This window comes from Neofelis nebulosa, chromosome 5 (genome assembly GCF_028018385.1).
Source record: "Neofelis nebulosa isolate mNeoNeb1 chromosome 5, mNeoNeb1.pri, whole genome shotgun sequence".
Classification (NCBI taxonomy): Eukaryota; Metazoa; Chordata; class Mammalia; order Carnivora; family Felidae; genus Neofelis; species Neofelis nebulosa.
The window spans coordinates 7,425,070-7,452,809 of NC_080786.1; the positions used below are offsets into that span (position 1 = coordinate 7,425,070).

Below are 27,740 nucleotides of genomic sequence, written 5' to 3' on the forward strand. Positions count from 1 at the left end.
ACAGGAAGACTTACCTCTTCTAGTCAAGATCCTTCAAAGCCTTCCATTCTTGCTATTCTTTATCTCACCTTCAAGGCCCTTCATGGCCTCCCCGCGCCTCCCCCTGAAGCCTCGCAACGCTCCAGCCATCTCCTTTCTCTGTTTTCTCCAGCACATCAAGTCTCGGGACCTCTGTCTGGAGCTCTGTCCTCCTCTGGCTCCCACTTATCCTTCAGATCTCAGACAGATGATCTCTTCTTCAGGAGCCCCACCTTAGCCCCTGAGTCTAAAGTGGTCTCGCTGCTGTACTGTCTTTTAGTATCCCACTCCTTTCCTTCAGAGCCCTCATTACGCTGCAGTCATACATGTGTTATCTTGTTCATGAGATGGGCTGGCCAGTCTCCGTCCCCGTCCCCTGCACTCTATGGGCACCCAGACCTTCTCTGTCTTGTTCGCCTCAGCACTTCAGCATTCAGTAAATGTTCGAATGGATGGCTGAGGGGTGGTGTTGTGTTTGGCCACATTTACTTCGGGTCTTTTGCTGTGTATAATTTTTACATGTGACAGCCTGATGTCACCTGGCCCCCTCTGTCATTGGAGTCCACTGTGGTCACAAACTGTTCTAAAAGCCCCTCCTACACATCAGAGGGAGCTCGCCAGCTTGAAGATTTGCCCAAGATTGCTTGAGGTCTCCAGAGGACCAGTATCTCATCTCTTCAAGACGGGGTCTGCGGGGTGGTTGGCTGGGTCATTTGGAAAAGCACGTGACTCTTGATCATGGGGTTGTGAGTTCAAGCCCCACGTTGGGTGTAGAGGTTACTAAAAAATAAAATCTTAAAAAATAAATAAAGGCAGGGTCTGAGTGTGCAGCCACCTTGCTGAGGGCCCCCTGGCTCTTGTCCCAGCCCCTACTGAGGCTGCTAGCTTTGGAGGTGTCCGGGGGTACTTGAGAGACTATCATATAGATCGTCAGCTGGTTTTAGTTGGGCTGGCTGGGTGCCCCGAGTCAATGCCATGCAATACATAATCTAGCTTCCTGTGGCTTTCACTGGATATTTTGGACATGTTTTCTATGTCAGTACAATCTCTTTCACCTTGTGAAAGGGCTGCCTAATATTCAGTCAATCTTCAAATGGCCAATGAATAATTCCATGATTAATCAATTATAAAATATTAATAATTCAACAAAAATCAAAGTGTGACCGATTCCACTGTATTTGCACAAAAATACTAGGAAATCCCCTTGCCTCCCTTCTCTTTTTAATAAGCTAGGCTGATTAAAAAAAAAAAAAAAGCCAGCCTGATTTTAAGAAATGTGTAGAATAATGAATGCTGTCCTTTTTCTGTTCTGACAACTTCTTGAAAGACCGTCCCCTGTTTCTGGGGGAATATGCAGGAATGAAGCTGGGGGTTTTCCTACCATTGTCCCCAGAGAATGTCCCTCCCAGTAAGTAAAAACCCATTTACAATTTTTTCCCTCCATATTCTTACATTATTACTGAAAATGTATTTTATGTCTGTCTCCTCTCAAGGGATGAAAGGTTAAAAGAGTTTATTGCTCTCAAGGGCTTTGCTTTTCAGAGTAAATGTTAAATTGTAAAGTGGAGGTAAGTTTAACAGAAATTCATTCAAGATTTATAAATATTTTAAGCACTTGAAGTTAATTCTCCATGCTCCAAGATAATTTAGTATTTTATTTTATTTTATTTTATTTATTTTTAAGATTTTATTTTTAACTAATCTCTACACCCAATGTGGGGCTCAAACTCACAACCTTGAAGAGTCACGATACTCCACTGACTGAGCCAGCCAGGTGCGCCTAATTTAGTATTTTATTTTATTTTTATTTATTTTTTTAACGTTTTTATTTTTACTTATTTTTGAGAGAGAGAAAGAGAGAGAGAGAGAGTGTGTGTGTGAGCCAGGGAAGGACTGGGGGGTGGGGGGGAAGAGAGATATCCAAGTAGTCAGTGCAGAATGTGATGTGGAGCTCAAACCCATGAACCGTGAGATCATGACCTGAGCCGAAGTCAGACGTTGAATGGACTGAGTCACCCAGGTGCCCCTAGTATTTTAAATACCAGACATTTCAGGGGCGCCTGGGTGGCTCAGTCGTTTCAGCATCTGACTTCGGTTCAGGTCATGATCTCATGGTTTGTGGATTCGGGCCTCATGTCAGGCTCTGTGCTGACAGCTCAGAGCCTGGAGACTGCTTCAGATTCTCTCTGTCTCTCTGTCTCTCTGTCTCTCTCTCTCTGCTCCTCCCTCATTCATGCTCTCTCAAAAATGAATAAAAGTTAAACAAAATTAAGAAAAAAATACCAGACATTTCATCTTGTTCTTGAAACTAGTCTATGAGAATTACAATTGCTGGTACTTTCCATCTCTTCCTTACCGATTTCCTAATCGCTTGAAGGCAGAGAGGGTGGCGGGTGGGGGGGGGGTATTTAATGAGAATCTATAACCATGTATCAGGAGGAGTTGAGTAAAGGAAAGAAAAGGTCTAGGAAGAATATGTCCTTATTTGCTCAAGCCTTCTCCACTTTGCAAATTTCTGCAGGAACTCTTCACCTTGTGAAGCTCATTCAAGGTTGGGGGAGAGAGGGAAAGTTAAGGAACAGGGATTCATGTTCTCTCTTTTCTCCAGATGAAGCCTGAGAATCATAGCAGGGGATGTGGTAGGGTGTCGTAGAAAGGTCCAGATAGGTGTGAAATTGTGTGTATGCGTGTGGGGTGTGTGGGGGTGGTGATGGGGAGGACCTACTGACACACAGGAACAGTGAGGAGAGGCTTCAAGTCCCTGGGAGAGGCCTGCCGTCAGCCATGTCCAATGTGGCCCATGAGTGAGTGCACAAGTTTGGCTGGGGAGCTGTCTAGGCCAATGGCCCCAAGATAGATAGGGTTCTCCGTTCCCCACCTGTAGCTCATGCGTGGGAACTAGGAGTTACCTTGAGTAGACATGGAGAAGCTGAGAGGTCCACCTGTTCAGCTCGACCAGAATAGGGGGTTACTGAGCAGGGATGCTGATCAGCAGTGGCTTGGTGGGATCAGCAGTAACTTGTGTCATTAATGCTATGGCACCCCATGGCCAGCAGACGAGGACACTACCCAGACCAGCCACCCCTTCCCTTGTCACCATGAGGACTGTCAGCCTCCCTGTACCCTTATCCACCATGAGAAGGATCAGAGGGAGGTGGGGAATAGTTCTGCCCGGGAGCTGAACTTTAACTGACCACTTATTAGGAAGAGATAATTTATGCCAGAAGTGATCACGGTGGAATGAATTCAGAAGTTAGTTTTCTCTCTCCTTTCCCAGCCAATACAGCTACACCAATTATGCCATTATAGTGAGATGAAAAAAGTCCTTTCTGGGGGATACAACAGAGCTGATTTTAAATAAATTAAGAATTTCTTGCTTCGTTTTTTAACGAAGCATATTAAACATCCCATTCCTTAATCGATATGACACATTAAGTCCTCGGGACGGATCATTGTCTCCCTTTTGGAGTCTTGATATCTGAAGCCAGAGTATTGTTCTCACATGGGCTTCCTGCCCTAGATGATCGGGGTGAAGTCTTGCTCCCTGTGCTTCGCACGTTGAGTTCCTTAAACAAGATAAGTGCAGACCTTTGCTCATGGCTCTGAGGATCTGACTGCTAAGAACTGAAGGACTAGTGTGTTTCCCAAGTGCTGACCTGTGTCCACTCTTCACAGAGCCTGCACCCATTTCCACATTTGACTTCCTGTGCTGCCACATCAGCTCACTGCTTGCATTGTCTTTCCTTGTCAGAGGGACGGCCCAGGACAAGGGCGACATTCCACTTCTATTAAATACCTACAATTCTCTTTTAAGAAAACATGGTAGGAAGGGCAGATGGACAGGAGGAAGAAAATCCATTTTATTTACTTATTAATTTTTTAAGTATTAAAATTTTTTTTAATGTTTGTTTATTTTTGAGAGAGAGAGAGACAGAGCGCGAACAGGGGAGGGACAGAGAGAGAGGGAGACAAAGAATGTGAAGCGGGCTCCAGGTTCCGAGCCATCAGCACAGACCCCGATGCGGGGCTCGAACTCACGAACTGTGAGATCATGACCTGAGCTGAAGTCAGATGCTTAACCGACTGAGCCACCCAGGCACCCCTGAAATCCATTTTAGTTTTTGGATTTATGTTTTAAATTTAAATTTTAGTTAACATACAGAGCAATATTGGTTTCAGGAGTAGAATTCAGTGATTCATCACTTGCATACAACACTCAGTGCTCATCACAAGTGCCCTCCTTTTGTACCCATCACCCATCTAGCCCATCACCCACCCATCTCCCTCCAGCAACCCTGTTTGTTCTCTATCGTTAAGAGTCTCTTGTGGTTTGTTTCCTTCTCTTCTCTCCCCCTGCCTCACCTTCCTATGTGTTCATCTGTTTTGTTTCTTAAATTCCACATATGAGTGAAATCATATAGTATTTGTCTTTCTCTGATTGACTTATTTTGCTTAACATAACGCACTCTAGCTCCATCCAAGAAAATCCATCTTACGTTTAAGGTCCTAGTAGCCACCTGCAGTCCCCTTAGGGAAAAGTGAAGCCATGTTTAAACACATGTTTAAATACAGAGATGCTAGTGCCATCTCTAAGATGTGTAATTAAGTGTGTGTGTTGACTAAAGCTTGCTAATTAATTTGCATGAATTAAGAAAAGATGTAGCAGGTTCACAGAGTCTTTGGAAATGCTCTTTCTAAAGAGCCCAGTTTTATAACTTTCAAGGTCAGGTGGAAAGGTCCCTTCCTGTGTTGCCCTTCTCATCAAACAGATTCTGTTGCCTGAGCCAGAGCAGAGGTCCCTGCGGGGACGAGGGGACTGCTAAAGAGCATCGGGGGACAGGCAGCACTTGTGAGAAATGTCCTTATTCATTCTCTCATTTTAATCAAGTATCAACTGAACACCTGTTCTGAATCAGGCATTGAACAAGCCTCCAAGGACAGAAAATTTAAAGAGGTGGTGAAGCAGGCGTAACATACAATTTCCAGATGCTTTCTTAAAATTATGTATAGCACACAAAGTTGGCGCTGGAAAGAGGGAGAAGCTATCATTTCTCTTTGGGGGAAGGGAAGGCTCTGGAAAGTTTCGAAGGAGTGACTTGCTTTTGAGCAAAGATGATGGAGGTGTTTTGCTGTGTAATTGTTGGGTGGGTAGGAAGCAGCGGGAAGGAGCCCTGTGGACCAAGGTCCAAGGGCTTGAAATAATCTTACCACTTGGGAACAGGGGAACAGCTGAGTTGGGCTGAATGCATTCACCAGGGGGCAGTCCCTTCTTTTTTTTTTTTTTTTTTTTTTTCAACGTTTTTTTTTTTTTTTTAATTTATTTTTGGGACAGAGAGAGACAGAGCATGAACGGGGGAGGGGCAGAGAGAGAGGGAGACACAGAATCGGAAACAGGCTCCAGGCTCCGAGCCATCAGCCCAGAGCCTGACGCGGGGCTCGAACTCACGGACCGCGAGATCGTGACCTGGCTGAAGTCGGACGCTTAACCGACTGCGCCACCCAGGCGCCCCAGTCCCTTCTTGAATAAAACCTATTATTAAAGAAAGGTCACGTTCTTCATGGACTTTTGTCTATATCTCATTGGCTACAATGTGATCACACAGTAGTATGTACTTAACTCGACATTATTAGGGTGTCAAACAAAATCCAGGTTTCTTACTGAAGGGAAGAGTGGATATTGGCAGTCAACTAGTCAAATGGACAGAAATGAGTTTGCTATTTTATTATTAGTAGTATTATATGATCTTGGAGAGCTTACTTCTTCAGGCCTTGATTTCTTCATCTCTAATATGGGTTAAGTAGGGACTAGCTAGAAGGGTTACTTTGGAAATTAGAAATGATGGCTATAAAGCATCCGGGACATAGCAGGTAGTCAATAAATAGTGGCAGGGGCAGGGGGGGGTTTCTTGTTCCCCTCTCTTTGGTTCCTCTCCTTCCTTTCCTTTTTCTTCTTCTTCAAATACCTGTCTTACTTTCCCTCCTCTTTTATTCTTTAAAAAAAATTTAATGTTTATTCATTTTTGAGAGATAGAGAGAGAGAAAGCATAAGCAGGGGAGGGGCAAGGAGAGAGGGACACAGAGAATCCCAAGCAGGCTTTGCACTGCCAGTGCAAAGCCATGAACTGGGAGATCATGACCTGAGCCAAAGACGGACACTCAACCAACTGATCCACCCAGGCACTCCCTCCTCTTTAGTTTTAGAGTATGTGGAAACATCTGGAAAGCCTTGAGACAATATTTTACAGTTATGAATTAAAATTCTTCATCCTGCCAGATAGTTCATATTATCTTTGCTGTGCAATTAGATGATATCTTTTTTTAAATGTTTTTTTAAATTTATTTTTTTAATGTTTTTGGGGGGGTGCAGAGAGACAGAGTGCAAGTGGGGGAGGGGCTGAGAGAGAGGGAGACATAGGATCCGAAGCAGGACCCAGACTCTGAGCTGTCAGCACGTAGCCTGATGCGGGGCTCAAACTCATGGACTGTGAGATCATGACCTGAGCTGCAACGTCGAATGCTTAACCGACTGAGCCACCCAGGCGCCCCACAAGTAGCTGATATCTTTTGTGAAAACATCGTGTAGTGTTTATAAAGATTTGCCATTAGCCACTAATGTCAGTAAAGATGTAATTCATGTTTGGATTAAATGTCATCAGAGATACACATTGAGATTCTTAGAGAATGTGTCTGACAAAGTCGTAGAATTAGACCATTTGAAGGAATTCTTGGGAGAGGGAAATGGAACTTATTAAGCAAATTATTTGCATTAGGTACAGTGCTAGGTTCTCTTCCTATTTATTATCTTCAAAGGGCTGCTGATTTAAACATTATTTAAAAAAAACTTTTTACGTAGGCTCCATGCCCAACGTGGGGCTTAACCTCACCACCCTGAGATCAAGAGTCACAGGCTCTACTGACTGAGCCGGCCAGGCATCTCTTAAGCATTATTATTATTTGTTCTTTCCTTCCGTTACGGACTGAATGTTTGTGTCCCCCCACATTCATATGTTGAAATCTAATCTCCAATGTGATTGTGTTAGGAGTAGACCTTTGGGAAGAACTTCATGAGAGATGGAGCCCTAATGAATGGAGTTAGAGTCCTCATACAAGAGACCCCAGAGAGCTCCCTTGCTCATTCCACTACATGAGGACGCAGCAAGAAAAATGCCACTTCTGAACCAGGAGGGGGCTTCTCGCTAGACACCGAATCTGCTGGCCACTTGATCTTGGACTCCCCAACCTCCAAAACTTTGAGAATTAAATTTTTGTTGTTTGTACACCACCCAGTTTATAGTATCTTGTTATGGTAGCCTATATGGACGAAGACACCCTCTTTTAGATGAGGAAACTGAGCATTTTAATTTGAATTGTACACGCTTGCAACTGAAATAATAGTGGTTTAAAGGAGATGCAACTTTGTCTCTCATGTAAAAGATATTCAGTGTTTGAGAGTCAGGCCTAGAACAGCAGCTCCACGGTCCTCAGACTCAGGCTCCTCCAGGCTTTGTGTTCCTCAACATGGCTTCCTTGTCGGGCTGAGCCATGGTCCAATATGGCTGCTGTGCCCAAGCATAGATAATTCCAAATTGTTCTGGAAAAGACCATCCTTTCAAGCACATGTGGGACATTTAAAAATACTGACTATGAACGAGGCCATAAAGCAAATCTCAACAATTATCAAAGAGTCATTATCATACAGACCACTTTCCCTGACTAGAATGCATTAAAATTAGAAGTCAATGCGCACTTGGAAATTTCGCAACAGATTTTGAAAAACAATGGATGAATCAAAGAACTCAGTCATATTTAAAATGAAGTGAAAATGGCTTAAGGTAATACTCGTGATATCCAGCTAAAGTTGTACTTACTGGGAAAGTTGTAGCCATAAAAGCCTATGTGAGAAATGTTTGACTCAAGAATAGAAAGGGGTGCCTGGTGGGCTCAGTCAGAAGAGCATGTGACTCCTGATCTCAGGGTCATGAGTTTGAGCCCCATGATGGGTGTAGGGATTACTTAAAAATAAATAAACATTAAAAAAAAAAAGAATATAGAAAAAAAAGACCCAAGGACATAAACCTAGAAAAAAATGGAAGAAAATAATATATCCCTACAGAAATTAATGAACTAGAAAAAAAATTAAAAAGAGCAAAGACAAGCAAGAAAACCAAGAGCTTGTTTTTGAAAAGAATAATAAAGTAGGAAAACTACTGGCAAGATGAATTAAGAAAAATGAGACAAGATGCAAATAAATGATATGAACTATAAAGGGGGCTATAACTATAAAAATTATCACAGATTTAAAAAGCATAAGAATAGGGGCGCCTGGGTGGCTCAGTCGGTTGGGCGTCCGACTTCAGCTCAGGTCACGATCTCGCGGTCCGTGAGTTCAAGCCCCGCGTCGGGCTCTGGGCTGATGGCTCAGAGCCTGGAGCCTGCTTCCGATTCTGTGTCTCCCTCTCTCTCTGCCCCTCCCCCGTTCATGCTCTGTCTCTCTCTGTCCCAAAAATAAATAAACATTAAAAAGAATTAAAAAAAAGCATAAGAATACTATAAATAATGTGCATATCTGTAAAACTTAAAATGGATGATTTTCCAAGTATATAAATCTGAAGAGTATGTAAGGTATGGTCCTGCTTTTTATTAACTATATATTTATCTCTAAATATTACCAAATAAAAAAATGTCCAAATATTTTGTAAGTGGTTAACTATGGGATTTTTGTTATTTTTATCCATCCAAGTTTTCTAATTTTCAACAGTAAATATAGATTTTAAAACCCATTAAGGGCCAATTGGGGAAGGGCAGAGGAAGCACCCGTGGGACACACTGCCTTCAGGACACTAGGGGTTTAATTTTTTTTTTTTCAACATTTTTTATTTATTTTTGGGACAGAGAGAGACAGAGCATGAACGGGGGAGGGGCAGAGAGAGAGGGAGACACAGAATCGGAAGCAGGCTCCAGGCTCCGAGCCGTCAGCCCAGAGCCCGACGCAGGGCTCGAACTCACGGACCGCGAGATCGTGACCTGGCTGAAGTCGGACGCTTAACCGACTGCGCCACCCAGGCGCCCCGACACTAGGGGTTTACATCCCAGTGCTCCATCATGTGTTTCTTGCTCTGGCAGGGAGGTCTAGGCCGCCATATTGTGTGATGTCCCCAAGCCCAGTCTCTATCCTTCCTTCTTTGGTGAGCTGTTTTCCCAACTTACAGTCTTTCTCACCCCAAGACATAGACCCTTGCATCGATGCAGACTTATCCCATTCTCTGGCCCATTTCCAGCCCCCCAAGGTCCAGTCTTTTGGGGGAGAGGAGGGTTGAGCACAGCGAGGCACAGATAGTGTTGGACCTCGTCAAAGGACAGGGACGTTGGGGTCACACAGACATGGATTCATATCCCCTGTCTGCTTCTTTCTGGCTTTATGAAGTTGGTCATGATTTTTAGCTTCTCCCGTCTTTAGTTTGTTGGTGATAATGCCCATGTTATAAAAGGAAGTAAAGTATAGAAAGCAACCACCATACAATGGGTGCTCAGTAAATGTGACTTCTTTCCTGTGCTGTTATTTGTGGTTATAACTAATATACTAGTAAGCCTGGAGTGTTGGGAAAGAATGACTCGCGTGTGTAAAGCTGTTGCTTAGCGTGTGGGGTTCAACATTCCTGAACTGGAACATGGTGCGGGCAGAGTTGGAGAGGCAGTGCGCATATGCAATTAATCACGTACCCTAGCTAAATGCTGCATTTCCACTACGAGGAGAAATAGTAGTCAGAGCCTTTCCACAGACTATAAATATTATACTAAGTTAAGGCGGGGGGGGGGGGGGGTGGAGGGGGTAGATTTTCAGCTGGTTGCCCTGGAAGAATGTCAAGGTTCCACGGAAGAGAACCTCTTTTCCTTTAGGGAATCACACACGGAGGGTAGCAGGAGGTGAGGCTGCCCCCTGCTGGACATGGTTGGGGAAGGCAGAGGGTGAGAAATGTCACGGAATGAGAATTTAAGAAATTTCCCTTGATGTGCTGGGGGAAGAAATGGCTGGGTGCGGGTCTGGACAGGCATGGGGTGGGCCAAGGCATCACGTCAGGTGGGTAGGAATTGAGAGTTCAGTCAGAGCGGGGACTCAGAGTCACAAGAGATTTTAAGTCCCCCTTTTACCCCATGCCAGTCATTCTTAAAAATTTGGGGCAAGTGCTAGATTTTCTGCTGTTTGTGTTGAATACCTGACCCTTTTGGGAAAAGAGGATTCCAGAAAGCTGGAGCAATTGGGGGGGGGGGGTGGTGGTGTCTGGGTTGACTGTGAAAAGCCGGATAACATTGTCTCCATGTGCCAGGAGTGAAAAGAAATGACTCCTACAGGTTAGTCTTGCAGTGTTTCTTTATTTTCAAACCTGAGCTGAACTTTTTGCCACATTGTATAGGGTTTGGGTAAGGATTTGGCACGTTTTTAAGGATTTTACAATGAATCAGACCCTAAAAATCAACTTCAGTTTCTCATTGTTCTAAAAATGCCTGTTTGCACCAAGGGTTTCTTTGAGAACTGTTGCCCATCTCCTCTGCAAATTTGGAAATTTCTCTTCTAAGAGGCTGCTACTCCTCGCACCTCTCTGGCTGCCTCTGCTGTTCCTTCTTCCCTTGCCCCTCTCCCTGAAGTGTGAAGGTAGGCCCACTACCCCTCCTGGGAGCCTTCCCTGGCCTGGCTTCTTGTTCAGTTCCTACTCATCACATCCATTCCCAAGGCTGTGCTTCTTCCAGAGGTGAGGGACTCTCAAGATGGCGGCTGTAGCTGCTGTGTTTTGGATACCCACCCACCTTCCACATGAATGTCCTGAAACAATGAACATATCCCCTCAGAGTAATGCAGTTGTTTTTAACGTATTCATCCTTAAAACCCAGATCATCTGTTCTGTCTTCAAGCAATTCATCCCTTCTCAGTGTGCTTCCCTCGACCTTTGTACATACGTCTACTGATCACCATCACACTGTTTGTAATTACGGACGGCACAGCTGTGTGTCTACCTTGACCTTGGGTTTGTTGAGAGCAAGGACTTTCTCAGTGTCTAATATATGCATGTCACCGTGTGTTATTTGTTGACTCTTAATTGATTAATAGTCATTTACATGCCCTACGTGCTACAGTGTTGTGGTGTTAGGTGGGACATTTACTGCATTTGTCCAAAAGGGTGTTGTAGTGATTCAATTTTTTACCCCTGTTTGGGAGGTTTTTTTCAAGACTCAAACTTCTCTTTGATTTCCTCCTCCCCCCCATCTTCCTCCTTCTCCTCTTTCTTTTTAACCCAAGTAAAGAGTGAGATGCACAAAAATTAAGTGTGTAGCTCACTGAATTTGTACATACACGCGCACCCAAGCAATCACCTCTTAGATCAACACCAAGAACATCTGCCTCCAGCCGGCACTTTGATGCCCCTTTCTTGCCAGACCTCACCTTCTCCAAACATAGCTATGTTCGGATTTCTAGCACTATAGACTAAGCTTTCCCTGTTTTTGAGCCTCATGTAAATCGAATCATACAACTTATATTCCTTTGTGTTCAGCCTTTTGTTGGTTCAACATTGTGTTCGTGAGATGGAAACATGGCGACTGTTCTTTTTCATGACCGTGTAGTATTTTTTTTGTATGAACAGTGACCACGGTTTTAGTACCAACCTATTATTATTATTATTATCATTATTTTAAAGACGAGGTCTTTCTGAAACCTAGAATATTATTTTGCCACAAGTGTGTTTGGTTTTGTAATATTTTTCCTATCCTAAACGGGTCATTGACACGTAAGTTAAAAAGTGTCCGTTTTCGGAAAACATGATTGAAAAGTAGGCCAATAAAAAATTAATAAGCCCTGAATCCCTTTCCGTAGAGCTGGGCCAGAAACTGAGCTTCCAGATTCAGGGTGTAGGACAAGGCTGAATGTGAATTTTGGACCGCGGGAATGGCCGGCCCTAGGCTCCTGGAGTAGAAAGCTCCCCCCTGACGTGCTGTTTCGTGTCTCCCCACCTCTCCTCGCATCAATGACTTCTAGTGAGATGAGTCAGAAAACGGTTAAGGAGGGCCCCAGACTCTCCAAGAACCAGAAGTTTTCGGAGCACTTCAGCATACATTGCTGCCCGCCATTCACCTTCCTCAACTCCAAACGGGAGATCGTGGATCGGAAGTACAGCATCTGTAAAAGTGGCTGCTTCTACCAGAAGAAAGAAGAGGACTGGATCTGCTGTGCCTGCCAGAAGACCAGGTAAGTGGGCTGCACTGTCCACTCAGCATCCAGCTGGGCGCTGGCTCCACGCCCCGTCCTGCTCTGCTCCGCGAGTCTGGGCCGCTCTTCCCCCAGTGCCCTGCGGTCGGCTCCCTGTTAGGTTCCGAAGGTACCGGAGGGCGATTGGAAGGTGGGGGGGGGGCAGGGCCTGCCTCCCTGTTTCCAGCTCCTGTCAGCATCCCTTAAGCAGCAGAGGAGAGCCATGGCTCCAGCCTCCAGCTTCTTTTGGCCCCCTCAGCACCAGCCGCCGGGCAACATCCCCTCAGAGGCCCAAGCAACAGCCAGCGGCACCCCCCGCGGTGGTCAGAGCACCGGCCAAGCCACGGTCCCCTCCGAGGTCCGAGCGTCAACCGCGCCCCCGCCCAGAGGTCCGACCACCACCAGCCAAGCAGCGCCCCCCTCAGAAGTCCAAGCAGCCGCCGCGCAGCAGCCCCCACAGAGGGCCGGGCACCAGCCGTGGGGGGTCCCCCATCAAAGCTTCTAGGTTCTGGTAACACCATCTCTTCCCTTTTGTTGCCCCAGCCCTAAGGTTAGTAGCTGCGTCCTGTGTTTACTAACGTCTGGGTTACCTCAATGGCCCTCTGTTGGCCTTACCCAACCCCTGTCAATTCCCTGCATTAAATCCCCATGGTTGAAATACCTAGTGTGGCTTCTGTTTTCCTCATGGCGCTGCGGGTGTAGTCCTTCAGGGGACAGTAGCCGTTGCTTCTTTGGCCGGAGAGGACTGCAACCGATTACAGTATAAACTCAGAATAGCCACCCCAGAAACAGAGCACGTACATGAGGCCCTCCATCGCTGTGCCTCAGAGACAAGAAGGGTGACTCCAGGGATAGAGTCACACGTGTAGAAAAGGAGAGGTTCAGCCAGTTTGTCCACCCGTCCCCCTGACACACTTCAGCTGCTGTTAATCTCAGCAGCAACATCATTCATTCACTCGTGCACTCATCCAACAAACTTAATGCATTCCACAGAGTTCCGTATATCATGGTGGGGGGATGGGGATATGGCAGTGAGCAAGTCAGGTTGTGACTCACCAGGATGAAACAAGGGAGTAGTTGGTCACAGTGTAGGGTGTACGTACCTCAACATTGTCATAATCAGTAAGTACGCTGGGGCTATGGGAGCCTGGAACAGGGTTCGACCCATCTGGGCTTCACAGAGGAGGTTAGGCTAGGGTAAGTAGAGAATAAAAAGGAACCTATGCAGAGAGAAGGTGAGGCAGAGATGTGTTTGTCTGTCTCATCTTAGGAGGGTCAGCTTTTTTTTTTTTTTTTTAATAGACTTCATTTTTAGAGCAGTTTTAGGGTCACAGCAAAATGGAGTGGAGGGTACAGAGATTTCCCATATAGTCCCTGCCCACACGCATGGCAGGCCAATTGTTTAGTTCTTTTAATATGTGGAAATGAACCTGCTTTGTAGGTTAATGGCGGGCGCTAATTGTGTTTGAGATTCTCATCCTTACTCTGCATAGCCCGTTACTCGGGGTGCATGTCACTTGCTGTTTACCGATGTACTATGCAGAAGAATCCACGGAGGAGCGGATTAAAGACGCCCCACCCCCACCCCCCCAGAGAATCCAGTTCCTTGGGTGACCCATGAGATCTGGAGATCTGCCTTTCCAACAACCAACACCTCCACCCCAGCATAGCGACTCCGCTGGTATGCGGACCACCCTTTGAGAAGCGCTGACCTACGTCATCCAAAAATAAGTGACCCACGTTGTCTGTGATGTGCAGTAAAGACATGTGGAAGGGGCCACATGCGTGGCACTAAAAGTGAGAGCATTAGAAAGGTGCAAGATGGGGTGAGGTTAGTTTGTGAAGGAGGTAAGAGCCCGCCAGTGTCTAACTCTGGAATAGGAAGTTGTGTGCCGGGTTACCAAGTCCTTAATGAGGGCTCCCCAAGGGGCCTGAGTCCAGGGGGCCTGGCCAGGTAAGTTGTGATATATGGGAGTGGTTAGGGAGTGTGAGAAGTAGAGAAAACCAATTGGGTACGAGGCCTGTCACCTGCGGGGGTGGCTTCAAGCCACACCATGTGTAGTGAGTTGTGTGATGGCTGCTTGGGTGGCTGGGAGTTCAAGCAGGGCATGGATAGGAGAGGAAGACCGTGAATGCCAAGTTCATCTGTCTCTACCCAGAGGAACTCAAGAGGCTGGTGTGATTTGCTTCCCTCAGTTAACTGTTCTCAGTGGGTATCAGGCTGTCCTTGCCTCCTCAGCCATTGTCGCTCCCCTGGGATGGGGGACCCAGCAGCCTCTGTTCATAGGGTCCCACGACACTGAGGATACGCCATTCGAGCCCTTCCTGAGATCCTCATTTTTCCTTCTCAGATTCCCTGAGGAGATGCACTAGAGCCATTGCTTTGCCACGAGTTTATTCCCCCTGTTGACACTCGTTGGCTATCCCAAATCAAAGGGGTGGGAGGAAGGTTAATGGGAAAAAAATTCGCTCTTAGGCAGACTACTAAGCTGCACTTAAAGACAGGCTCAAAAAAAGATTTTCTGAAGCACACTTCCCTTCTGAAATGGTGCCACTCCTGAATTCTGACCTTTAAAGGTTAAAAAAGATATTGACAGAGGTCTTTCAGATCCTAAGTAACCCCCTTGGGTAGATCTCAAGAACCAGAGAATATTCAAGACTTAGGACTGGTAGAATTCCTTGCAGCCCGACTGAACATTCTCATATCTGATGGGAGGAAACCCTGGCATCTCCCTCTTAATTTAGCCTACTCTCAATTCCTCAAGATTTTAGGATTCACAGGTCACCCCTGCCTTTAGGGTTGACACATGTTTCCTGGGCCAAGCCTCTTTTGGCCCCGCAGGGCTCTGCTTTGGGAGCGGAGGACCTGCGGTTCTCTGAAAGCCACTGTGGCCTGTGAGTGACTGGGGCCAAGTGCACATCTTCGAGCAGTGCTGTGTGTGCCTTTGACTCATTCTTTCACAGAATTTCTTGTACCACATTGGGCCCCGCACACCAGGAGCTTGGAGGACCGATCTCTTCCCACGTGCATTTTCTAGCTTATTCATCAAGACCACGTGCACAGCAATGCACCAAGCTCTGGGCAATCAAAGGAAATGACGTTCGCCCCTGGTCCGGCCGCCCGGATGGGATTTCGGAGCGGCCCCTCCCTCAGTGATGTTGTTCTTCCCTCCAGGAACCACGCTGAGCTCGGCTGTCTCTATCCCGGCCCACATTCAGGGGTCCCACATGCCTGGTTCATCTCCTTCCCCAGCTTGCTTTTTCACTCTCTTGTCTCACTTCAGCAGGTGATAAAATCAAAGCCCAAGAAAGATAACGGTATTGCTAGAGGGTAAAGGTTCTAAGTGGCTCTCAGGTTCTCCACAGAATTTGGTCTTTCGGAGACAGGGTGCTTTAGCTTTGAGTCTCAAGTTGAAGCAAGCAGGGTTCGGTATTTTATTGACCACGCACTGTCCTGGCCGAGGCATGACAGGGCATTGCTTCTAAAGGTTAAGACAAACACACCCACTGAATGACTACATGCTATCTATATCTGTATCTATCTATCTATCTATCTATAATAGTATAGTTTCGAGTTTGTTTGGAATTATTGGGACTGCCAAACAACAATCCAATTCTAAATACTTACATACTTGACAAGCTAGGACTTACTTCCAAAGAGCGCTGACCCAGAGCAATTACTCTGAGGGTCTGAGAGTGTGCACTGACAGAACCACGTATTGGGGCTGAGGTTCAGACTGTTAGATAAGGGGCATCTGCCTGCTTTTCAGGTGTGCAGACCCAAGTTTATTCCAGACCCTTCTATGACATGACTTTGTCCTCTTTTTGTCCTTCCTCATGCCAAGAGGTACATTATGCCGTTTTGTACTTCTGGAAAACCGCAGACCATTTTCTCTTTCTTTGTGCAGGACTGGCCAAACTAACCCTTCTGGTCCCTTTTCTGAGCCCTCTCTGAGTTTACACAGCCAAAGCATTGACTTTGTATTCATGTCTTAGAAAGAATTTATTCCTAATGTGGTTGTGCAAAAATCGCACCCAGGCATATATTATGCTTAATCACATCCCAATGTTTACACCCTGGCAATCTATTTTTGGGCTCATCAGCCAAACAGAATCAGAAATGCATCTACCATTTCCCAGGTAACAGTGGAGTTAGGGAAAGGTAACTCTCAGATCAGGCTCCGGTCTGCCTGCCTCTCAGATTGCATCATTGCTTTTATGAGTTTGGATGACTGAACTCTTGAGTTTTGCTCTGCCTGAGACATAGATCCCTTCCTGTCCAGGAGCAGGCTTCTACACATCGTGGCAGTCCCCATAGCATGGTGCCTGAGCAGAGCAGGCTCTCACGGAGGCCGGGATTAGCCAGAGAGGCCTCTGGTCCCATGAGCTGTGGGTACTCTTCCATTTGGACAGCTCCTGCCTGGTTCCATGTCCCCAGTCTAGAGCACATGGTTAACCACTCTAACAACCTTAATGCCATCGTTGCCCATCCTCTGGCCACTCTCATCCCACAAATCCTTCACCTAGATCAAGTTGATGCCCTACGTGCGCTACTCCAGCCTCCAGCTGATTGTTGATAGAGTAAGGCTCCACGGTGGCAGACAGCTGCTGAGCACAGCTAGGAGAAGCCCGTAGCCTTAAGGGTTGGTGCCACCATGAATGGATGAGCACCAGCCTCTCTCCAGACTAGTTTGCCTCCACCAGCCCCAACATGTTTATCAGGATATGCATCTGTCTTTAAATCCTTTCTGTCAGTCCCAGAGGGGGAAGCATTTTTTCCTGATCAGGTCATCCCCTCCTTCCCCCACTCATGTGTGATCTGCGTGATCTTCCTCCCCCAACTCGTGTTTCCTCTGGGGTCTTGCTGCACTTCCCCAACAGCTTCAGCCTTTTTCTATGGTCTCAAGAGAAAGTGCTTTAGCTTTTAAACATGCTCAGTAGTCTCATAATGACTGAGTTTGCCTCTGGCCCTGTCTGGTCTCTCCTCTTCTCAGGCAAATTAAAAAAAAAAAGTAGCGTAAATTTATCACCTTTACTTCTCTAAATTGCATTTACTCCTCAACTGACTGTGCCCTGATTCTTCCCATAGCACCTCACTGAAATCTCTCCTGTTCAGGTTCCTCCAGAAGCAACAATGCTCGGGCAAGCAGTTCATTTGGGGGAAGGGGGAGGGAGGGAATGCTGGAGGAATGGGGAAGTGAGACAGAAAGGGAAGCAGCTGATAGAGAGTGTCTTATCAAACCAGTTCTCACTGTGGGCTCCCAGAGCTTAGTCCTGCTAGGGAGCCCTAGTTGCTAATGTAGGACATACACTCAGTTTTCCCAGCCAAGGGGTGAAAGAGCTGGGGTATTTATACACCAGGCCATCAGTCATTGGTCAACTAATGCTGCTTTGAGGATTGTGTTAATTCCTTGACACTTCTGGCCTGCCAAGCAGATGGCAAAGTGAGCTGCTGTAGCAGGAAAGAGCCCACAGGCAGAGAAAGGCATCTGGAATTTCAGCCAGTGTGCACACAGTGGTAAAGGCGAGGGGCCATAGGCCAGGTACTAGCAGCACCCGCTTTAACAGCTTCCCTGTGGTCTTTGTGTTGCTTTGCTAGATGAATGCTCAATCCAGTCTTTATATCGATGGTGCTGTCTGTCAAATTTGTTGACTACTCACTCACTCAGTCATTAAATTCTCTGCTCTCTTTAGGGGTGCCTGGGTGGCTCCGTCAGTTAAGCATCTGACTTTGTCTCAGGTCATGATCTCACTATTTGTGGGTTCGAGCCCCACATCGGGCTCTGTGCCGACAGCTCGGACCCTGGAGCCTGCTTCCAATTCTGTGTCCCCCTCCCTCTCTGCCCCTCCCCTGCTCTCTCTCTCTCTCTCTCTCTCTCTCTCAAAAATAAATAAACATTAAAAAAAAAACTTTTAAATTCTCTGCTCGCTTGCCTTCCATGACCCTTCTATTTCCTAATTTACCGTGAACTTTTCTTCTGCCTCCGTTGTGAATCCTTGCTCTTCTGCTAATTGTGAAACCTTGGGATCCTCTGGGTTTTATCCTGAGCTTGCTGCCTGGGCAATTTTTTCTTCTTTCATGATGGGCACACTGATGACTTTCAAACCTTACTTGAGCCCTGACATTAAACCCTGGGCCCATTTGCCCAGCAGATCAATTTGGATGTTGTCAAACCCAACAGTCAATCTTTCCCACGAAGACTTGTTCTTCCTCTTATTTACTATCTCAGCAAGTAACGCTACTGCCCCTCCCAGAATCCACATTGAAAAGCTAAGCGCCATCTTAACTTCCAAATTTCCCCCCTAACACATGACTGCCAATTTTACTTCTAGATTTTCTTCCCCCTATAACTTAGAGTACATTAAGGGCCAATGGGAAGGGGTATGGGCATGAGAATGAGACTGGAAACAAAAGAGGGGGCATGGAGATTGTTGATAGAGTAAGGCTCCTTCGTAGTATGTGTGGAGGGACTGGCCTTTGATGGGAGCAGGAAAAGCCATTTGGTTTTGCAAAGGAATGAGAAAGACCCATTAGTGGGCATTAAGATGAAGGCAAGTCCTACTCAAGAATGAGAGAGCCAGGGGGTGGGTGAGAAGGTTAGAGTTTTGAGCACCAGAGACCAGGCTGGGGAAAGTACTGAGGGTTAGCTGAGCTCTGATCCATGGAGCTGCATATGAATCTTTTGTTCTTATGGAGATTATTCTCCAGGATGGGAAACCAGTTACCATCTCCACAGTCTCCAGCAGCATCATCCAACTCCACATCAAGTCTTCTTTTCTTCCAGTTTGCTTTGCCAAACGTTCCCACAGCAACTGTTCTTAAACTTCACCAGGAACCCCTAGTGCTCTGACCCTTGTTTTTCCTTCTCCATTCACCAGACTCTCCTTTTGTTCTCTAAGTAGTTTGATTTTTGTATTTATTATATTGTATAGGATTGTATTGTATTGTAAATTATTCAATTTATGAAACTAAGAGGAACCCAAGTTCTCTCACTTCCCCTGCCCCCTACTCCCTACCCTCCACCTCTGGCAACCACCAATCTGTTCTCTTTATCTATGAGCTTGGTATTTGTCTTTCTCTGTCTGACTTATTTCCCTTAGTGTAATACCCTTAAGGTATATCCATGTTGTTGCAAATGGTAGTCATTCTTTTTTATTGCTGAATTATATTCCATTGTATATATAAATTTATTAATCCATTCATCCATTGATGAACACTTAGGCTGTTTCCGTATCATGGGTATTATAAATAATATGGCAATGAACACGGAGCTACATATAGCTCTTTGAGTTAGTGTTTTCATTTTCTTTGGATGAATATCCAGAAATGAAATTGTTGGATCATATTGTAGTTTTATTTTTGAGTTCTTGAGGAACCTCCATGCTGTTTTCCATAGTGGCTGTGCCAATTTACATTCCCTCCAACAGTACACAAAGGTTGCCTATTCACATCTTTACCAACACTTGTTATTTCCAGTCTTTTTGATAATAGCCAGTCTCATAGGCGTGGGTGATATCTCATGTGGTTTTGACTTGCATTTCACCGATGATTAGTGATGTTAAACATCTTTTCATGTACCTGTTGGTCATCTTATCTCTTCTCTGGAAAAAATGTCCATTCAGACTCCTTTCTTCCCTCTCCTCCCTCTCCAAATTAGGAGCTGTGGCTCAACATTTTAATCTCTTTAAAAATACCCTACACCCCCCTACCCTCTGAATATCCGTCTCATATTTTTGGAAAAACTCTAACTTTGGATAAATCCAGCCATCTGTCTTCACCATGTCGGTTTCCAGGCAGCTGAGTCTCACTGGAAAATAACACATAGCAGGGCAGTGGTAGTTGGGCATAAGTAGAATTATGCCCATAATATCACGTAGCTTGTTAAGTGTTAGTTTTGCGCAGTCATAGTTAAGTTACCTGCATGCAGCAAAGGAGGAAGCCATGGACCCCAAAAGTGTCATGTATATATGTGAAATACATTACCCCCAAACACGTGCCCTACATATAGAAGGTTTGTTGAAACATAATTTTCATGCAGCAGAAGTCGACCTTTTTAGCAAACAGTTCTCTGCACACCATTATGTAACTACCATCCCAATCAAGATGTTGAGTATTTTCATCACCCTCTCCCCCAAATTTCCCTCATACTTCCTCTTTGCAGTCAATCCCCAAGCCCCTGACAACCACCAATCTGTTTTCTGTTCCTACGGTTTTGTCTTATAAGTCTAAAATGTCATATAAATGGAATCATACAGTGTGTATCCTCTTGAGTCTGGCTTCTTTCACTTAGCATAATGCATTAGAGATTGAACTATTTGTTGCACAAATCAGCAGTTTTATTTTCATATTTATTTCTGGGTAGCATTCCATTATATGCTTGTACGTATCATAGTTTTCCATTAACCAGTTGAAGCATATTTAGGTTATTTCCAATTTTTGATGAATAAAGTTGCTGTAAACATTCATGTGAGTGTAAATTTTCTTTTCTCTTGAGTAAATACCTAAAACTGGTATTGCTAGACCATATGTTAACTGCTAAATTGTTTTCCAAAGTGGTTGTACTATTTTGTATTCCCATTAGCAACGTGGGATGCTCTGCGTGCTTGTCAGCATTTGGTATTGTCAGCTTTAAAAACTTTATCCACTCCGATAGGTGTGCAGTGCTATCTCATCGTAGTTTTAATATTGTATTTTCTTAATGCCTAATGGTGTTGAGCATCTTTAAATGAACTTATATATCATCCACTAAAGATGGGTGATATTTGTTTATTGGTCAGGTGTGTGTTCAATCTTTTGGCCATTTTAGAAAGTGGGTGGTTATTTTCTTGTTATCGTGTTTTGGAAGTTTAAAAAATATATCTGGATATATTTTAATGTATATGCAAATATATCAAATTTAATATATTTATCAAATACATGTTTCGCAAATATTTTTTCCCAGTCTGTGGTTTGCTTGGCTTGCTTTCTTATTTTCTTAACAACGTCTTTTGAAGAAACAAAGGTTTACTTTTGATGAAGTCCAATTTATCATTTTTTTTTCCTTTTATAGATCACGCTTCTTGTGTTGTATGTGGGAATTCTTTGCCTAACACAAGGTCACAAAGATTTTCTCTGATGTTTTCTTCTAGAAATCTAAAACTTTAGGTTTACATTTACATTGTTGTCCATTTTGAGTTAATATTTTGTAAATGATGTGAAGTATGGATTGAAGTTCAATTTTTTTTGCATATGGATATTCAATTGTTCCAAGACCATTTTTTTTTTTTAGAAGATTCTCCACTAAATGACTTTTGCAATTTTGTAAAAAATGGGTTGACTATAATGTGTGAGTTTATTTCTGGACTTCCTATTCTGTTCTGTTAACCTATGTATCTTTCCTTTCAAATTTCAACTTGATTACTGTCGCATTATAGTAAATATTGAAATCAGTTTAATGTGAATTCTCCAACATTGTGCTTTATTTTTGAAATTGGTTGTGACTATTCTAGTTCCTCTGCTTTATCATACAAAATTTAGGGTCACTGTGTCCATTTATATAATATATCCTGGTAGAATTGAATGGGATTGTATTGAGGTTATAAATCAACCTGGTGAGAATTGCAACCATATTTAATACATGAACATAGTATATATCTCTCCATTCATTTAGATCCTTTTTGTTTTGCGGTTTTAGCACATAGATCTTGTACATATTTTGTTTGCTTTATAATGAAGCACTTTATGTTTTAGGTACTATTAACATAATATTTTTTCTATTTCAATTTCCCATTGTTCATTTCCAATATATAAAATATTATTGATTTTTGTATATTGATCATGTATCTTGTGATCTGACTAAACTCACTTATTATAGCTTTTTTCTGGGGTAGATTCTGGTATTTTCTACATTGACAATCATGTTGCCTGTGAATAGAGAGGTGTTTTTTTTTCCCCTTTCAATAGGTATGCCTAGTTTTTGTATGGTTTAAACTATTATTTCACTGAGAACATTTTCTTCTTAGAGAAATAGTTTAACAAGATTAAGTCCTTGCCAAATTGGCTTTCTGGATTACTAAAAAGAGTTAGAGCCCAAATTAGATGATCAGTTATGTGGACAGTCTTTATAATTTTCATTCTTCAGAGCTGTGCTACAAGAAGATGAGTAGGGCATTTTATATAGGGTTTGACTCTTGTGTAATAACTACCTGTTATTTTCCTATTGTGAATTGGTCAGTGGGGATGATGTGCAGAGTATTTCATGTAGGCAAAGAAGTCCCCTCCTGTGTCTGCAGAATCATCATTATGCTAGGGAGCCTTTGCATAGCCCTTTGATTTAAGAGCCTTCACACTTCTGGCTGATCAGATGGCCACCTCCCCCCTTGGCTCATCTGGAACCTTCCACTGCTACATTTCAGACCCAATAGTGTGCATCCCTCTTGCTGGAGTGTGCCTGAGTCTGGACCCGAAACTCTTATATCCCCAGAGTCTGACTCAGGGCTTGGCTGATCTTATTGACTGAATAAGACCTGGAAATACAACCTAGCTGTCATTCTGGCACAGCGGGAAGGGCAAGGACTCTGATACGAGGTTTGAGTCTGAGCTCTTCTGTCAAAGTTATTCTTGGAAAGCTCTATTTTTCCCATCTGTAAAATGAGGATGTTATCTTCCTCGTGAGTTATCATTGTGAAGGACTTAGTTCATCATCTAATCCTATTAGGTAAGTTGATGTTATTAGAACTGTTATTTAATATATACGTTGTGTCACTTCATCGTGGCCCCTAGCAGATCCTCCTTAATTCCGTTGCTTCCTCTGGTTGAAATGGAGTTCAGGGGCGATTGCTGCCCAAACTGGCCATCCCCCGCCGCATCCGTGTGGTTGCCACTGTCAGTGGAGTGCTAATGAGAAAAATTAGATGCTCACACCATCTAAGATGCCACAGTGGCTGGTTGCAGTGCGACCTGCACAGGTGATGCCTGGGATCTGTGGGCTTCCATATGCCTGCCAGCACCCGGGGTTTTGTATCTGGCATGATTTATGGCGGGGTCTAATATGAGCGGGCAGTCCCCCGTCTGAAGGGCATGCAGGTGATCCAGCAAATGTACAGTGATTCTCTTCTCAAATTTCAAGGGATGCATTCCAGCCTTCTCAGGCTACCATTCATTCCAAGAATTCCAGCCGAGTGTTTCTTCGTTTATTTTTCTTGGTATCCAGCCTTGTTAGCTTGATATGTAATTAGGGGTTTTGGAAAATGTTATTGCTAACACCTGAATACGAACTTTATTTCTGATTTTTAACCCTCCCCCCCCCCCCAAATTATAGGAAAAGCTGTGTTTCTCATAAGCTTAGTTTTCAGTGTGAAAGTATTGTACATTCCTAATGCACGTATCTTGATGGGGTTTCTTCCTCATTTGGTTTTTTTAAATTAAGAACTTTGGTGATGTTCTGAAATTATTTGACATGGCCTCATTTCCAAGGTGGCCACGTAGAGTTCTGCTGTCTAAATAAATTGTGGTTAATATAATGCAATCCCTCAGTTGGAGAGCAAGTTTGCAAGCAATTGTTGTCCAGAGCCACATATTTCTAATGTGTGTGTGCATGCACATGTGTGTGTTTAAGTTTATTTATTTATTTATTTGAGAGAGAGAGAGAGAGCGAGCATAAGCAGGGGAAGGGATGAGAGGGAAGGAGAGAGAGGGAGAGAACCCAAGCAGATTCCATGCTGTTAGCACAGAGCCCACCATGGGGCTTGATCCCATGAACCACAAGATCATGACCTGAGCCAAAATCTAGTGTTGGATGCCTAATGGACTGAACCGCCCAGTTGCACCTATAATGTTTTTAGTGGTGTTATTTGAAACACAGTCTGTTCCCCGTCAAAATAGGAACATGTCAATATGGTGACAATTTCATAATGTGAGTTCATATACCCTAAGTGTATATATGTATACATTCATTTCTTTATGTCTATGGCCAGTAAAACTAGGTTTTTTTTTGTTTTTTTTGTTTTTTTTTGTTTTTAGGAGTGGAGTGGTATTTTGATTTCCTTTGTGGTTTTATGTATTTTAAAATTATCTGCAATGATTAAAGTGTAAAGCAAGAATTATTATACACAAACATAGAAGAACTTCAAAAGAATATCTTCTTCCTGGCCTGAGCCAGGGGAAAAAATTACATTATTTTGGCCAGATGCTGCCAGAATTGGGAAATTAAGCAAAGCGATATTAAGGTTAGATTTCCCAGGAGAATAACAACCCCAAAGGTAGTCTACAAATTCACAATTATGTTAACTGAGCACAGAGTGTTCATCACTTAGCAACACTGTGGATTTTGTTTCTCTTTGTAAACCAGATTGAAAAGGAGGAGCAAGCCGACCCCACGGAAGAAGTGAGGGGGCAGTTTCAAGCGAATGGACCACCTCAGCACCTGGACTCACTGCTTCTTGACCCCCGTGCCCTTGGGCAAGTTATCTGGCTTCCAGTAGGATGCAGGGACAGACACCGGCTGATGTGGCAACAGCTGATGCCCATAGGCTCCTCGGTGCGGGGGCCGCCTGGAGGTGAGAGGGGGCATCTCTGTGCGTCATGCTCCAGTTGGTGGGTCCCAGCAGTGGCCCTCAGGCTCCAGAACCCAGTGCATGGCTTCTGTGGTCTCAGCTGCAGTCTTTTCTCCCTGAGAACATGCACAAGCTTTCAAGGTCTTTAGATCAGGATGGTCAAGTGACAGCCCTTGTATTGTCCTCCAATCTCTGTTCTCCTCCCTCTCTGGCATCCTGTTGCCTAATCTGACTTTTGATCCTTGACCTTCTTCTTTGTAATTAATCCTCTGCCTGGTTCCTCTCTTCCCTCTGCCTTCGGGTTCCCATTTGACCTCCTTAATCAGTTCCCCGCACTGGCACACAGCCAGAGACACAGGTAGCTCTGGGGAAGATCCAAGTTCTTTTGAGTAAGATATTAGGTGAGCAGATGAACCAAGCGTGCAAAGAAATTCCCAGGGAGGGTAGGGGTTGTCCAAGTCCACATGTCGGAAGCAGCCAATGTGCTGTGTCAGAGCTGAGAGTAACATTGTGAACAAGTAGCTCCTTCCCACTCCCCGGGCCCCTGTCTCCAACCTCACACAGGGATTTATGAATGCCTTCTTCTGATCCCTGCCTGGGTGAGAGCATACACTCTCAGGCCCTACCTTTGAGCCTTGTCCAATTCATCTGGACAGTCCCAGATTCAGAACTAATCGCTTCAACTCGTTGTAACCTTGAGAAAGTTATCTGGGCTCACTCAATGACTTACCCTTGCCCCTCTCCCAAAGGTTCCTGGAGGCCAGGCTGCTAAGAGGGCCCCTCTGTGAGGCCAAGTTGCTACTCTCCCACCCTCCCACCTCAGGACACCAGCAGGTGGCCCCAGGGCCTTTCACAGGACCAGAAGGGGTACTCAGAGAGTTGCTATTTCCAGACCACAATGCCCCAAATTCTTGGGGAGGGCTGAATCCTTCTATGCTGTCCCTGGTTGGTGCCTCCACATACTATAGTGGGGTCAGGCAAAATAGGAGAGGAGAACTAAGTGTGGGAGAGGAGAGGAAGTTAGGGTAGATAAGCAGTCCAAGACTTCTCTCCCTATGTGGGAGGTTATCCCATGATATGTGTAAGTCTGAAACCAATTGTAATGGAGTAGGGTTAGGGTTTGACTTCTCATCTCTGATTTGCTCCCACTATCTATAGCCCCAAACTCGTGGAAAGAACTTTGACCTTGAGTATGGGATCTCCATCAGGGACATAGGAAATAATCCCCTGACTCTGCCTTGGTTAGATCACGTTCCCTACACACACACACACACACACACACACACACGCGCTTGGTGGGGTTTGCCCCTGGGTTAAGTGGAGGACTTTCAGATCATCTTGCTTTCCTGTGGACTGGCTTGTGTGTTTGTGTATATGTTGGGAAACTTGGCTTTGGGGGAATAGTTTTGGGCTCTCATGTTCTTTCCCAGGCACGAATACTAGAGAGACCCTCCAAGTCTCATTTCAGTTCCATGCTCCCTGGGGACCCTGACCACTGAAGCTGATTATGAGAGAAGACTACACACTAATAGACTCCCTTCGGGGACTTGACTTTGACTTAGGGATCCACCATTTGCCCGGCAGTGGCTTTGAAAGAGTCTTTCATCATGGATCACTTTCCCTACTCACCTCAGAGCTGGGGGATGGAAGGAGAGGGGTTGGAGAAGGCTCATCTCTCTTGAGTCTCCAGTGGGATCCATTCCAGAAGCCATCCCTGCTTGTTTTAAGCCCAAGCTTGGCTAATTTGTTTGTTGGCTTTAAAGTTGGGCCTGAAGGGTGAGAAATACAGGCAATAGATCCAAGCTCAACCCCTCCTGAACCCCTCCAATGCTTTTCTATTAGGAGGCCAGTGGAGGGAAGCTGAAGCCATGACCCGGTCCCTAGGGCATAAGGCTCATTGCCTTTCCAGGTCTGGCCCACCCCACTTGTGATTCAGAAGCCCTTTCCCTACCCAGCAAGACCACACTTTCCTGTCTTCCTTCTTTTGTCTCCTTTTGTATGTGTAAATAATATGTTGTCATAGCTACTCAGTGCTTATACTCATTCGGGTCTGTTCTTACTATGCACTCTGCCTGTGATGCTCTCGTCCAAGATCTCTGCACTGGTGACTTCAGCTCAAATATCATCTCAGAGATGTTTCCCTTGGAAACTCACTGCGGTTTCCATAGTTACTCTCTATATCGTCAGTCTAGTTTTGTCAGTTGTGTTTGTCTTCACAGCACTCATCACCCTCGGGAATTATCTTGTTCATTTATTTGCTTGTTTACTGCTTGGCTGTCCTTCTGCTCCTAATGTAACTTCCATGACCACCAACACCTGTTTCCTGCCACATCCTCAGTTCCCAGCGCTAGGAGGAACTCAATAAACACTTGTTGACTGAATAGATGTTTGCTTGTTGTTTTTTTAAAATAGGAATGATTTTTCAGAAGTTTAGATTCTTTTGAAAAGTCAAAAGTGTCTACTGTACTTAGTAACAAGGAACCATTGGTGACATTTGAGGGTGCTCTTGGAGTAAATAGGAGGCGATGTGACCATGAAGGGAAGCAGGGCATAGGGCAGTAGCTGGGGTGTTCCATGAACTCAGGAGACACTTGAGCTTGGTGAAGTCTGGTGGGAAGGAAACAGCAGAGCAGGTGTGTGAAGGAGGAGGAAATACTGAGTCAAGAACTGAGGAGGCAGGAGGGAGAATCTGGGGCACAGGTGAGGGGATCAGGCATGTAGCAGGAGTCCCTTTTCAGTGGGAAAAGGGGAAGGAGAAAAGGAGTGTGTAGATTCTGGTGGGTTGGCAGGGTCAGTGGTAGGGGCTCGAGGGCAGTTCCTGCCTGTGGCTTTGATTTTCTCTTGAAGTTGGAGGTGAAGTGACCTCTTCACAACGGGGTTAGTGGTGGTGTCAGGGGTCAGAACTATGGGGATGGTGGAGACAATTATAAAGAGATCACTTCATCTCAAG

At 44.8% G+C, this 27,740-nt stretch overlaps 1 protein-coding gene across 3 annotated transcripts in view; it reads left to right on the forward strand.

Annotated features, from left to right (window-relative positions):
- The window catches only part of MOBP (myelin associated oligodendrocyte basic protein), a 51,910-nt gene that overhangs the window by 13,854 nt on the left and 10,316 nt on the right, over nucleotides 1–27,740 (forward strand). For 2 of the 3 annotated variants that reach the window (XM_058729481.1, XM_058729482.1), the window contains 3 exons: nucleotides 12,047–12,256; nucleotides 12,516–12,761; nucleotides 24,586–24,793. In XM_058729481.1, the coding sequence (XP_058585464.1) occupies nucleotides 12,051–12,256; nucleotides 12,516–12,761; nucleotides 24,586–24,625 (492 nt within the window). In that variant the 5' untranslated portion in view covers nucleotides 12,047–12,050 and the 3' untranslated portion in view covers nucleotides 24,626–24,793. Of the gene's footprint in view, nucleotides 1–12,046; nucleotides 12,257–12,515; nucleotides 12,768–24,585; nucleotides 24,794–27,740 lie in introns of all 3 variants that reach the window. The other variant, XM_058729483.1, reaches the window with a different exon arrangement.